The following is a 14,118-nucleotide window of genomic DNA, read 5'->3' as shown; positions in this document are numbered from 1 at the left end:
TTAAAATCTTAATCGCATCATCACGTTCTACATTTGTGCATCCCATAAGTAAAACAGGAAATCGCTGAACGGCCTAAAAATGAAAATTATAATAATGCTACTATTTTCCTCTCAACATGTTTTTTCGGGAAAATGAAATAAAAACAAATAAAAGTTTAGTTTTTTTTTCCTTGTTACACACCTTGCCAGTAGGGGGTGCTGCAGCCCTACTTCCATTCAGATTTTTGGCACAGACTGTAGATTTTTTTTCCCAAGTTTTAAATGTAGATTCTAATAACTTTACAGAGCGCACACACACACACACACACACACCCTGCATCACCTTTAAAAACATTTTCTTTAGATTAATAGAGTGAACTCGAGACAGTTGGATGACGGTGACACAGAGAATTTTGATGATGTAAATGTCGCTGTTCCCGTCACGATTAAAGAGAATGAGATGGTGGATTTCAAACACTGTACAGTTTCCGAGCGACGGGCGTCTGCAGCCACAGAACCTCCCGACAGTCGACCATCAAGTCGGACACACAAACTCCAGTTTTGTTACTCCGCTCGGTGTCAGATACAGAAATAGGCGGTGGCCGGTCGTAGGTCAGTGATACTCCTGACACCTCCACGAGAGGAGCAGTGTGTGTGTGTCTGTGTGTTTATGCTATTCATTCAAGGACACATTACTTGCAAGCATGGATTTGGTTTATTTTTAGGTCTATAGGACACATGCCACCTTATGGCAGGTTTGCTGTGCAGCAGTGTGTGTGTGTGTGTGTGTGTCCTTGTGTCTGCGGTTATTTCTGTCCATAATGCTCCGACACGTGACGACCCCACAATGTGGGACAGTTTCCAGTTCTTCTGGTCGACACGCCGGGTGGAACAGGCATCGCCAGAGGCAGCTGCTGTCGACCTCCTGTCATTTTGAAATCAGACACACAGGGCGTCCGATGGAAATCTTAGCCTCTTTTAGCTCCTTGTTTCAGTTTTTCGGGCTCAACAATGTGTTTAGTATAATCTGCTGTGAGGCCGCGGTCGAAATTCATATGAAGACGGCGCCACTAAAGTGTGCTACACTGGGACCATTGGAACGGGAGATTCGTCCTTTAAAGGGGCAACATGTAAGTGTTAGCTTGTAATGCTACATGGCCAAAGTTAGCATTTAGGGTCGTCACAAGTTCAACCTCAGACTAACTTCCCTCTAATCGCCAACAGCAGCACCAATGCTAACTTTTGTTTTACTTTGATTATACGGAAGTTAGCATGCTAACCACCTAGCCCTGGCCTGGCTGAACCGTCTGGTCACTCTCCGATAGCGAGTCGCAGCAGCGTCCGGTCTGCACGCTGCTCACAGGGTGAACTATAACCTCTTGTCTTGTATGTACCCCGAAGGAATAGGTCGTCATTTTGTGCAGCACTCCTTTTATTTGTGAGCAGTAGATGGAGGTCCTACCAGAGAACAGGTTCCATGGTGTAATGGTTAGCACTCTGGACTTTGAATCCAGCGATCCGAGTTCGAGTCTCGGTGGAACCTTCAACGTTCCTACGAAGAGTTATTCTGGATGAAAAGGAGCTCTTTCTAGGTGTTTCTCACTGCGACTGATTAACATCACAATGAAATTTAAGGTTGACTTCACAACAAAACAAACTGCAAAGATCACAATCTCTCCTGCTAAACGATATCATTTGTTAGAGACTTTTATCCAAAGCGACTCACAACTGAGCTACAACACTAAGCTTCAGTACAGTACGGGACATTGAGGTGAGTGTTGAATCTGTTCGATCGGATCACACTTCTCGTTGGGTCGTTGGGAGAGGAGGGTTCCTCGAGGACAACACAAGTCTTCCGGAGGTTCTTGGACATTGACAGGGACGCCGATGCTCCGACAGCATTCGGCAGCTCGTCCTACCACCAGGGGGAGCTTCGTTCTCATGTTGTTATAGACCATGAGAAAAACACAATGAAAATCTATTTAAATATCAAATATTCATACCTGTTGTAATATATCAATTACTTTTTCTACAGCAACTAAAACCGGGACCTGACCAGTGGTTTTGGTTAAAAAAATAATCATTGTTCTGTATTTCCGGTATTCGGCCCCACTGTCCATCCATTCCTGTATTGTAGTTCACAAAGACTCATGCATTCCAAAACAGTATGGTCTAATTAAAGCACTAACTGCACGAGCGTCAAGAGGAAGCCGAATATTCAGCTGCATTTTGATATCAATATGAAAGCATAGCTGTAACATGGTCCGGGGATTCCAACCGATAACCTTCCGGTCAAAGCCTACCCCTCTTGTCCATAAAAGAAGAGACTTGGGCGTTGGCGTCTGGATTTAAATACCTTCAGCTACATCAGAGACATTTTTAGCCCGAGCGTGAACGCCAAGCGATGTGGCCTCATCACATCAGAGCTCCAGCGATTAGAAAAATATTTGTGACACAAGTGTAGAGGCATGCGAGGCACGAAGTCATTAAGGTTTTACGCAATGTTTGAGGACCGGTCGGGCCTGTCGACGCTCGGAAAACGTCTGCCGGATTGTTGACGAACGTTGCAAACTGGTGATAACGGACAAGAGAAAGAACAGAAGCACTGTTGGGACATTTTTCCCCTGAGATTCATGGGGCGTGTTCTTGTGTTCACGTCGATCCTCTGAAGCTCCATCTGAGTGACCGGGAAGAGTCCGTGAAGTTCTGTCTTCGGGTGTCTCCTCAGGAGAGTCCGACTCTCCAGCGTCGTCATGGCTCTGAGCTTGAACTGTCGCCGCAGTCTCAGTTCATAAACACAGTTTTTATACTTGTACTTGGCAGCGTTCATCCTTCCCCTCAACGCCGACTCTGTTTCCCCGTCGCTGCCGCTGTTGAAACGCCCCCGTAGCACAACGGCGCCACCACCGCGCCTCCCCATAGCCATGGTATTAGGTAGGTGCCAAGCAGCGGCTGGTCGCCTGACGAAGTGTTTTTGGAGTTCTGCCCAAGGGTTCATACGGGACCAGAGAAATCGTTTGACTCTCACGCCTTCAGAGGCAGAGGCCTTCAGAGGCCTTCAGAGGTCTTCAGAGGCCTTCAGAGGTCTTCAGAGGCCTTCAGAGGCCTTCAGAGGTCTTCAGAGGCCTTCAGAGGCCTTCAGAGGTCTTCAGAGGCCTTCAGATTCCGTTGGCACCAGCTCCAGTGGAAAGTGCTTCACTCTGTCAGTCCGACCGGTTCCTTTTCCACGTCGTACAGCCAGTGACACATGCCGGGCGAAGTTTCTGTTCCAGAACCCGCCCGTCGCAGAGTGTTTGACAAATATTGATATTTTTATGGTTTCAAAATGTGACATTGGGTTCCGTTCACAGTGTCGACGGTGTTACAGACACGTCTCTTATAACGGTGGCTTGTACTGTGAAGAAATAAATGATTCGGGGAAGTTTTTCCTTGCATTCTGTATTTCCCTATTCCCAGTTATCTTTAAACAATATCTTCAATAGTAGCAGAAGTTAAAGATAAGCAATATAGTAAGAGATGGTACTCGTGGATAATTAGTCTAGAGATTCTCTGAGGAAGCCTTACAGACGCTGGTGGAGGTGCTGGACGGACCATGATGCGTGAGAGACATCAGGAGTACGGAGGTAATATAACGTCAGTGCCGTGACGAGCTGTCGGACATTTGTCTCTCTGCTTGAATGTCACGTTAAGGTTGTTTCGTGAACGGCTGTGACTGATTGAATCTGCAGAAAAGGCGTCATTTGAAAATATTTGGAGGCCAGGAGATGCTGAGCTGCTCATCGCCGTCCGTTGAGTGACACATCGCAGTTCCAGTCCCTCAGAGGGAGAAGAATGTTCAGGGATGGTGACATCACTCGTATTCCCCCAGTTCAGAAACTCCTGGAGGTCAGTGAGAGGAAGGACGAAAGCATGAATCCCCAGGTCGGTCTGCTGGAAAGAGACACACTGGTCGTCGTGTGCAGAAAGGTTGGTGTTCCTGTTTAGGTATAAGAAGATGTGTTAGTACAGCATTCCAACTTCAACACGTCAATGATTCATGAGACAGATTTGGAACGGACCCTGAACTTTAGTCGTGGAAACACCTGGAAAAACTGGCATGTCGGCCTCGTTGTGTTACAACAGGAGGAAGTGGAGACACCGACCAACAAGTCCAGAGACGTGCTAATCCAACCAGAAAAACGTCAGCATCTATTCATCTCTCTCTTGGTTGGGCACATTATTTATTTTATTTGCCCGTCTGAAAAATACTGATTTGTCTCATCTGTTTAAAGAATTTACTTTCCAACCACTTGAAAATTCGCTGTTTCCAAACAAGGTAGTAAGAGTGTGTGACAGTGTGTGTGTGTAGCCAAGCTGCCTATTCACATTCAGTCCTGATCTATAATCCATTCAACAGATGATACTGTAGATGATCTATCAGATATGTGCTGCCACCTAGTGGAAAAACACAACAGCACAATATTTTTGAACACAACTTTCAAAAATGTATTCAAGAGTTCTACTTTAATAGTTTATTGGTACTTGCGTTGGATATTTTTTTTCCACCACTAAGAGAATTACACTATTAATTTGACAGGTATCACCTAATATTTCTATAAATATTGTAAATATTTTTATTGTGAATTATTTCAACCAGGATAATAATTTCATGAAAATCTTGATATTGTGACAGACCAAGTTGATATTTTTCACTTTTCAAACTTTAGGTTCAAACAAAAAAAAATTGTATTTCGAGGACAATGAGTTTTCAGTTAGAATTTTTGAATCCATACAGATTCAGTTAGCAGAGTAGCTGCCCATTTTACATTTTACCGTTAAATCAATTTATTACTATTTAATATTTCTAAAATAACAAACTATGGTTACTCTTGAAATCTGCTTTAATTTTCACACAATATTAAAAAACACATTTTTTTTTTCAAAATGATAATTTTTTTATTCCAAGTTTACCAAAGAACCAAATGAAAACAGATGTCAACACATCTGAGCATGATGCGCTCGCACGTCCAACACAACACTAGAAAAATAGATATAAAAAAAGATCAAACTTAAAAACAGAAACTCAAAAGAACTTATTCACACATCGTGGATTTTAAAGTCACCGCAGGAAGTTCAGACGCAGAAGTTTCCCTCGAGAAATCGTTTCAAAATGAGGAATCGCATTAAACCCCTCAGCTCAGTTTTTGATTTTTTAAATATATTTTTAAAGACTCATAACTGAGGCCAGTCGAATCATCATGACATTTGTAACATTGTCTGGTACTTGACATCACTGGAAAGTGAGAGGAAACTTTTCTTTAAAACAATATTAATCTTTTTCCCGGGCATATTAACGACAACTGAGCGATTTATTCAATGTTCTACTGAGCAAAGACAAATTAAACATCCCGAGAAATCACTTCAAACCCAAAACCAATTAAACAAAACGCCTGAAAGAAAATAAAAAAACAAAAAACGTCCCCTTACTTTAGTTTCTCGAGTCAAAAACATTTTTTTCTTTTCTTAGCAGCCTCACAAAAAGGGAAATTAGAAATCTGCAGTGTTTCTGAGGTTTGAGTTGGTGACAGTCTGAAGCTCGAGGGGCTGAAGGTGTTTCTTAAACCCTCGTCAGGACGGCACAGCCCTCTTCCTCCTCCTCTTCCTCGGGGGCCGGAACACGTCCCGGCCGTCACTGACGCTCCGTCACACCAGGAAAGCGTGTCGCGGGTTAGCCCACCCTGAGGGGCGGAGCTACGAGCACCACGCCGTCGCCTCGGACAAACAGCATGGGGATGTTCCTCTTGGTCGACTGACGAGGACACAAAGAAAAAATACAATCAACTTCTCTCTTCCTTTTCTCTAGGAGTTCATATATTCAGCTTGACTCCTTTTTATTACACTTTTTTCTGATGTATTAGTTTTATTTATTAGTTTATTTCATTGCTGTCTATATATATATATATATTTTTTTTAACGGAAAATGGTGTATATGTTTTTTTGCCCATTTTTTCTGAATTTCATTATTAGAATTTTTTCATGTATTTTTTTGTATTATTTAATTTTTTTATTTATATATTTTTTTAACCCTAGGTCACGTTCAATTACTTTTTCATTTATTCGTTTATTTTATTCTTATTTATGTATATATATATATATATATTTTAAGGAAAAGAAAAGAGTGCTATATTATGTACACCAATTGTGATCCCAATTCAATTTTAAATGAAAAAAAAAAATACAATAAACTTTGCAAAAACTATATTTATCGGAGAAACACAAAAAAATAATTAATTTCCAAACATTCTTTCACATATTACAAGAGACCAGATACTACTGTACTGTATTACAGTCGTGTTTCAGTAGAAGTGAAGACGGGTCCGCGTCATTACCTTGTACAGTTCCTCGTACGTCTCCTCGTCGATCTCCACCGTCGTCACCGTCTCCTCCACGTCGCCCAGGATCATGTTCAGGTGCTGATCGTAGGCCTGGACGCAAACACACCAGGGACGTTCAGGGGCGGAGGGAACACTTCGTCGTTTACGGTGCAGTGAAGGGAGCGATCGGACGCTCGCATGAACTTCTGACATGTCTGATAATTTTGGTCGCCAGTCTTCAGGCACAACCGCAAGGTTTGGTTTCCCATCGCAGATGATTCACTCGTAGTTTGATACACTTAAAATTGTTTAAGGAGATGTGCGTGCGTGTGTGCGTGTGCGCATGTGTGTGTGCATGTGTGTGTGCATGTGTGTGTGTGTGTGCGTGTCCATGTGCGTGTGTGTGTGCGTGTGCGCATGTGCGTGTGTCTTACGTGCAGTCGGCCACGGAGCTCCCGGTCGTTCCTCATCTTGACGTAGATCCGCTCGTCCAGACTGAGTCGGATCAGATCCAGAGGCTCCTCCACCGTGTTGGTCGTCGGTTGCTGCGGCAAAGCACGAAGGGCATTAGTTCGACCGACGACCGACACAGATCTCAGATCTGCAACTCGATACTGGAGATGTTTTCGATACCAGTAGACACTCGCACACGCGTTTCCCACAAAACTACCAAAATTTTTTGGGGCGGAGGCCGATTTCGATACAGAACACAGATACAACCAAATACATGGGACTTGAATTAATATTGGTATTTGGATTGGATTATTTCCTCAGATTGATCGATCAGTCGTTTGGTTCATAAAATGGTGAAAAATGTCGATCCAAGATGAAGATTTTTGTTTCATCCACAAACATCTTCAGTTCCCTGTCACAGAGGAACCAGAACACATTCACATGGAGGAAGATGAAATCAGACAATCATGACTTGTTTTTCCCGCCGTACAAAACTACTTGAACCGATTCATCGATGAATAATCGACGACTAAATGAACGTCCAACCATCTTTGATGATTTGTTGCAGCTTAGATTGAATCACTGTTTGACTCGATCGGTGCCTTTCACAGCGACCACATCAGTATTGAACATCACAAGTCATTTAGTTTCCTGTACATTGCACTTTAATTTAAAAAGTATCAATTGTTCATATTACTTTATCTGTTCGTGAACTTATTGAACACTTCAACCATATTGGACTGCAACATTTGTACATCTGCCTGTCGACGTAGTTTTAACTCTGTATCTATTTATAATATCTTTCATTTCATAACTATTGCACATGTAAATTAACCATAACCTAACTATAACTTCTGCTAAAACGTCATTGTATTTTATTGTATTATATTCTATTCCATTGCACTGCATTTTATATTTTATATTGTATTTTTTGAATATGAGCACAGAAGTACAGCACATGTCACAGAAGCATTTCACTGCGCGTCCTGTTTGAGTACGTGACAAATGAAAACCTTTGAATTTGGATCTGAACTTATTGCTGGGAGATGAACACAACGTGTCCTGCACATTGTTGCAGAACTGATAATAAAGTTCGACTTGAGCAGAACGAGTCCAACTCGTTCGACTTGTCTCCAGCTGCTCACCGACCACAGACACAACCGCAGACTTCATCTTCTCATAACTACATGTTTTTTAAACTCTGCGCTGAACTTCCGTGTCATTCTGACCGTTAGCATCGCCGGCTAACGGAAGCTAACGCGGCTAGCCGCTCCGACAGGGCCGCGCCGGGCTGCGGCCCCGTCACACTGCACACGAAGCGACTCCGCGACCGAACAACTTCCACGACCCGAAGGAACTCGTCCCTCTTCGTTCATTACACGTCATTGTATTCGCGCTGTGTTTGATTAAAAGCATCAAACTTGAACCGCGGCGGCACCGACCTGCTCCACTTCGTCCGCCATGTTGTTGGAGTCTGCGCACTGCGGAGCGGCCGGTGTGCGGCGGGTTGCCAGGTCCGCCGGAAACAGGCGTTTTCACACAAAACGCGTGCGAAAATGTGTTTAAAAGACAATTTCTCCACTGTTACCAGGCAGATGTGTAAAAAAAAAATCATGAACCTATTTATTATTTGTGGCATTTTCTTCTCCATGATAAGTTCTTGACGTCTGCCTGTTGTTCTTTGCCTGATTTGAAATAATGCCATGCAAACAATTCTACCAGATATATCATCATCATCATCATCATCATCATCAACATCATTATTATTATGACAATAGAAAAGAAATAAACAAAAAAAACAGCAACTAAGTACATTTGCTCAAGTGCAGGTTTGAGTTACTTGTAATCTGTGCTGTGGATACATATACATACAGATACATATATTTTACTAAGAATGGCAAAGTATTGTACTTTTTTACTCTGCCACATCTTACATATATCTACTGCATATACGAAACCACCTGAAAACAATCTACATCATAATTTTCTATAATCCATAATCTATATAATGATGTGATAAGAAAAAGTACATGAGTAGAAATACTCAAAGTTTCTACTTGATACTGTGTGTAGTGATGATATTGTGCAAAATGACTGAACACAATAATAAAATGATTAAGTAAAACACATTTTAACTGAAGTAAACGGAATGAGAACTTCTGTCACCTCCACCCCCGCTGTCCGGCGTGTGGCGCAGCAGGATAGACGGCGAACCTGGCAACCCGCTGCGTGCTCCGATAGGCAGGACCACTCTCCTCCTCCTCCTCCTCCTCCTCCCGCTCCGGGCCTTTTCCATCCTCCACGTCTCCACACGTCGCCGCAGACGATCGAACCGTCCGACCGGTGAGTTTATGATTGTTGTCTTCCTCTCAGTCTCTCTGTCGCTTCACATTTCTTCTCCTTCTCTCTCGGTCTCAGCTCGTGTCCACGTCTGTCGTCGCATCTCGAGCCTCCGGGAAGTTTCACAGCGTCCGGACACGTCGCGTCGCGGAGCAGATTCATGACAACAGAGATTAAAGACATTTCATTGTGTTCAACACATTTATGAAGATATCGATCGATTTATTTTCTTTATGAATTGACTTATACGCTCATTGCCCCCCCCCCCCCCCCCCCACACACACACACACACTCCCGTTGTTCCTGCCACGTCATCATGCAGGTTGTGAACTTGAGCCTGATGAGAAATTTAGTTTTTTTTCCCAAAAATATCGATCTCAAACTTGATTTTAGTCACAGCAGGATGAGTTGATCAATGAGTCAATCGACACTAATTGAATCTGCAGCTCTTCTGATCATTGATGAATCTCTCAACACAACACTTCACCTTCTCAGTTTCCAAGAGAAAGTTTGTAACATGTCATAACTTTCTTTGACCTAATCTTGGGCTAATTTCTGATATACATATAATTTTCATTATATATAATATATGATTAGAGGTGCAACTAACAGTTATTTTCATTATGGATTAATCTGTTGATTATCTTCTTGATTAATCGATCAGTTGTTTGGTTCATAAAACGATGAAAAATGTGGATCGTGTTTCCCCAAACCTCAACGTGATGTTTTGTTTTGTTCACACACCAAAGATGTTCAGTTCACTGTCACAGAGGAGCAAAGAAACCAGAACATATTCATATTTAATAAGCTGAAATCAGAGAATTTTTCTCTGTGTGTGTGTGTGTGTGTGTGTGTGTGTGTGCGAGCGGGCCTCCAGCCTCGGCCCAGCCCGGTGCCTCGTACCGGGGGTCTGTGCGGGGCCCGAGGAGGCAGAGCAGAGAGCAGTGCTGTTACCCATTCCACCCTCAGCTGCAGCGTCGCTCTGCGGTGGAAGAGATCGCTGCTACAGACAAGAGTTAAAAAAAAAATGTTCATAGGCAAAGTCGTTGTTGTGCTTCTTCTGGTTCGAAACCAGCCGACACACTGTAGTTCTGCATGTGGACGTTTAGAAACGAGAAACGTCACATAAAGACTCTTTTTTCCGTGTGATTGATTCACCTCGTCACCTGTACGAGTCATAATAATGATATTAATATCTGCATCCATCTTCTTCTCTCTCTCTGCTCTATCATCACATCCTGCAGGTTTCACCGCGGGACAGACTCCGGCCACTAGGTGGCGCCGAAACCACAGGAAGATAGAAGTCACGTGTGTGTGAAGCCTGTGTTCTGTGTCCTGACCAGCAGAGGGCGACTCTGTGAGAACGTCAGTCGACTTCTCACTTGATTCATAACCTCAGTAAAACATTTTCCTGAGGAGTTTATGGTTCAATCTCTAGTTTCAAGTCTTCTTCAATATATGATGATCATTTTTTTCCAAAAAATGATTTGAATTCTACCTCAGCTTAAAAAAAAATGTTTAAAGAAATATTTGGGGAAGTCTTGTTTTAGCAGTGCGTCGTCTAATGTGTGACGGGAACTATTAAAGTCACATGGTCTCACGTCAACATGTCGTCTGTTGATTTTTTAATTTTTTTAATCTGTCAGTGTTGGTCACTGGCACTGACTGTGTGTGTGGTCAGACGTGTGTGTGTGCGGTCGGACGTGTGTGTGCGGTCGGATCTGTGTGTGTGGTCAGACGTTTGTGTGTGCGGTCGGACGTGTGTGTGCCGGATGTGTGTGTGCGGTCGGACGTGTGTGATGAAACGAGGGCGATGAGATAAAAATTGTATGACATGTTGTTCTAGAAACAGGGTCAGAATTACATATAACCCTGAACAAGAGGAGGGAGAGTTGACCGACAGGCTCAGTGAATGTGACATACACGTGATGTGACGCAGAACAAAGTGCAATAAGTATTAGACGGAAAAAATGAAACAATAAAGAAGTGAAAAATCTGATTAATTAATTTCAGAAAGTTGCAGGAAAACAAAATGGCGATTTAATAAAACTGTTCGAGACTGAGGAAGCTACTGGGATTTTCTTTTTCCAACAATAAAAACTTACAAATGTTCACTAATCAAATATGAATGTATGAATGTACTTTATGGTGACTGATGTATTGTTGAAGATGCATTCTCATCCGTGGCCACAGCAGGTCAGTGTTGGGCCACACACACACACACACACACACACACACACACACTCTATGATGCATATTGTTTGTTGTGAATGTGACTCACTGGATGAAGAATAATCGTCGACGTTCTGTTTCATCGACCTCGACCTCTGAAGCGAGGCCTCTGCAGAACCTGTATCCTCTCGCACGACCAGGAGGGGGCGACACTGGCAGCAAAAAAAAGAAGTCAGTTACTGTAGAAGTCAGTGAGATAAAGGACTCTACTGTGTGATTGACAGCTAATACTGTCCAGTAGGTGCAGGTTGCAGGTGTAGGTGGACAGGTCCGTCAGGCCACACCCCCTCAGCTGCTCCAAATATGGTTACTTCTGGTTTCACAAATCCAAGATGGCGCTGAACAAAGTAATAAACTCAAGGCTTCCAAACCACAACAAACGTTCCACATAAAGTTTCCCTCGATGTTATTTTACGGAGGCACCGTCGCACCGATACAAATGTCACTGGTTTAAAGAAATTAAAAATAATCCAGGTTTGTGCTTTTGCTGCCCGACACTGACACAGTCCTGTGATTCATATGTCATAATTCATGGGCCTAAATTATAAGATTGTTTATGCAGCATGTGGCGTCATCGTGGCGTTTTCAGGTTGATAAAAAATGAACCGTAAAAAAGACTAAACTTTAACTTCTCAGTCTTGTTTTAGTCTCGGAGGTCGAAAGAAAACGTTCCCTGTGAAATGAGGCACCTATCCTGACAAAATGACTGATTGGACATTATGAAATATTATGTCTTTTTAAAACAGGCCTCCGGGTCACTAACCAGCGTCTCATTCTGCCAAGTGATGGACTCCGTTGTCAGTCAACTGAACACGGATGTTTAGAAACCCGATCAATCCAGAATCTATTAGTGATGATGGAAACGCCGCTCTCTATTTCTAATTCTGCTGACAGATAGAATTTGAATGTTTTCAGAAATGAATGTTGATTGACGGCTGCTGGAGTTGACAACCGCGTACAGAGGTCACAGAAGGTCGGACGAGCGAGTTTGTCGACGGAGACGTCGTCAGTTTGATTCGCAGGATGAATCTGTGCAGGGAAGTTCTTTATTACACACATTACATTCATTACATATTACTTTGCTCTGCATACGTCCCCTTATTGAAAAATTAAAACATATAGGAATTGATCCCATTATAAAGTCAGATAAGTTTCTTGTTGTAGTTGTCGTATGTGTCATGTGGAGACGGAGTTGGTACGAACGCTAAAATCCTGTGGTTTCTAACAGAAGAGATTCATATTCTAACGCGAGCGTCTAAAAATACTCTGCTGAGGAGAGGAAGTGTCGGAGAGACGACAGACGCATAGTGCAGGAAAAAGGGTTGAGATGAAGAATAATGAATTGCCGAGTTATGAGTGATGATGAAAGCGAATATATATATATATACATATACATATATATGTATATATATATATATATACATATATATGTATCTGTCCAGTGCAGTAGGTCTGACCCCAGATCTGCCCCACGACCGTTTACATGTCATTCAAACCTTTCACATCACCCACTTACTGACAGTCTGATCTGTACACATTCAATTATGGATCAGGCAAAACTCGATTGCAGAAGATGAATATGCACGTGTGCATACCAACGTATGAAGGAACAGAGAAATGACGTGTGCATTTCCTGGTGATTCCAGAGAATAATACAGACATTTTAAATACAAACAGTCTGTTTAAGACGCGTCTGAAAACATTCCTGTTGCAGGTATTGTGCTTTTCATCTGACAAGGGTCATCCATCCGACCACACATGACAGCGGCTGTGAAGTTATCTATATAAAACCTGACACATCGTTCATCTCGCAGCTTGTTACAACCAAACAAAGATGGAGGACTCGATCCGCAAGAAACCAGACTGGCGGTCCATTTGTGACACGAGCGCCTCATTAAACCCGAGAGCTGGCGACCAGTACGCACCACAGAGGAAGACGCTGCACATGATGAATATATTAAAACCATATTTGACAGCAGCGATATATATATTTTCCCCCCGTGCAGTTGGAGCCTCGTTGCAGAACGATGGGGTCGTTTGTTTGACGCAGCTTGTTAGAGCAGGAGCGCTTGTTTCTGTCAGACCTGCGTCTCGTGTTGTTGTGGTGAGACGAGACAGGACGTCCTCCTCAACACAGTCTCGTTAATCCAAGAGAAATGTTTCAAACTGCGTGAAGACGACGAGTCTTGTTTGCATTTTAACTAACTTCAGTTTCTTGTTTTCTTTAAAGTCGCTCCACCCAGAAAAGTGTTGTTCTTCTTCTGTCTCTGTCCTCTCATGTCTGACATCGACTACAGCGACTTGTATCTGGTGTTTTCACATTCCTCTCCTGGAGGAGGAGATTTCTGTTTCATTTCTCTGCAATTTGAAATTCAAACGAATCCTGTTCAAGCTAGATTTGGTTCGTCACAAATACAGAAAACTAATCGCTGTCGGATATGAAAATGTGAGGCAAAGAAACCGTAAACTTCCAGAGCAGCAGAGGCAGCGAATCATTAGAGGACGACAGTTGTGTCAGCAGACAGTTAGCGTTAGCATTAGCAGTTAGCATCCACGCGAGGATGACAGTTGTGTCAGCAGACAGTTAGGGTTAGCATTAGCAGTAGCATCCCCGAGAGGACGACAGGTGTGTCAGTTGACAGTTAGCGTTAGCATTAGCAGTAGCATCATGACAGGATGGCAGGTGTCAGCAGACAGTTAGCGTTAGCATTAGCAGTTAACATCCACAAGAGGACGGCAGGTGTGTCAGCAGACAGTTAGC

The 14,118-nt window shown here is 43.0% G+C and overlaps 1 protein-coding gene, 1 long non-coding RNA gene and 1 other non-coding gene across 3 annotated transcripts; 2 read left to right on the top strand and 1 right to left on the bottom strand.

Annotated features, from left to right (window-relative positions):
* Nucleotides 1–1,450: 1,450 nt before the first annotated feature.
* On the top strand, nucleotides 1,451–1,522 carry trnaq-uug. Its single transcript has one exon. It is a non-coding gene; the product is annotated as a tRNA-Gln (tRNA).
* Nucleotides 1,523–3,460: 1,938 nt separating this feature from the next.
* Nucleotides 3,461–10,731, top strand: LOC118309693. The gene is made up of 4 exons (XR_004793571.2): nucleotides 3,461–3,602; nucleotides 3,708–3,945; nucleotides 8,983–9,128; nucleotides 10,370–10,731. It is a non-coding gene; the product is annotated as an uncharacterized LOC118309693 (long non-coding RNA).
* lsm3 (LSM3 homolog, U6 small nuclear RNA and mRNA degradation associated) lies at nucleotides 4,842–8,364 on the bottom strand. The gene is made up of 4 exons (XM_035632089.2): nucleotides 8,228–8,364; nucleotides 6,767–6,877; nucleotides 6,348–6,443; nucleotides 4,842–5,767 (listed from the first exon to the last, which is right to left on the bottom strand). The coding sequence occupies exons 1-4, from the start codon at nucleotides 8,246–8,248 to the stop codon at nucleotides 5,687–5,689; spliced, it is 309 nt and encodes a 102-aa protein (XP_035487982.1). The 5' UTR covers nucleotides 8,249–8,364; the 3' UTR covers nucleotides 4,842–5,686.
* Nucleotides 10,732–14,118: the final 3,387 nt, after the last annotated feature.

Source organism: Scophthalmus maximus, chromosome 6 (assembly GCF_022379125.1).
Source record: "Scophthalmus maximus strain ysfricsl-2021 chromosome 6, ASM2237912v1, whole genome shotgun sequence".
Classification (NCBI taxonomy): Eukaryota; Metazoa; Chordata; class Actinopteri; order Pleuronectiformes; family Scophthalmidae; genus Scophthalmus; species Scophthalmus maximus.
The sequence above is the reverse complement of the archived record's forward strand: the minus strand, read 5'-3'. Positions and strand labels throughout refer to the sequence as shown.

Excerpts from the sequence above, each read along its gene's own strand:
- lsm3 (XM_035632089.2), bottom strand. The coding sequence starts at position 8,248 with ATGGCGGACGAAGTGGAGCAG. Across the intron at positions 6,878-8,227 it reads TGGCGGACGAAGTGGAGCAG|CAACCGACGACCAACACGGT; the intron begins GTCGGTGCCGCC and ends GCTTTGCCGCAG. Across the intron at positions 5,768-6,347 it reads CGTACGAGGAACTGTACAAG|TCGACCAAGAGGAACATCCC; the intron begins GTAATGACGCGG and ends TGTCCTCGTCAG.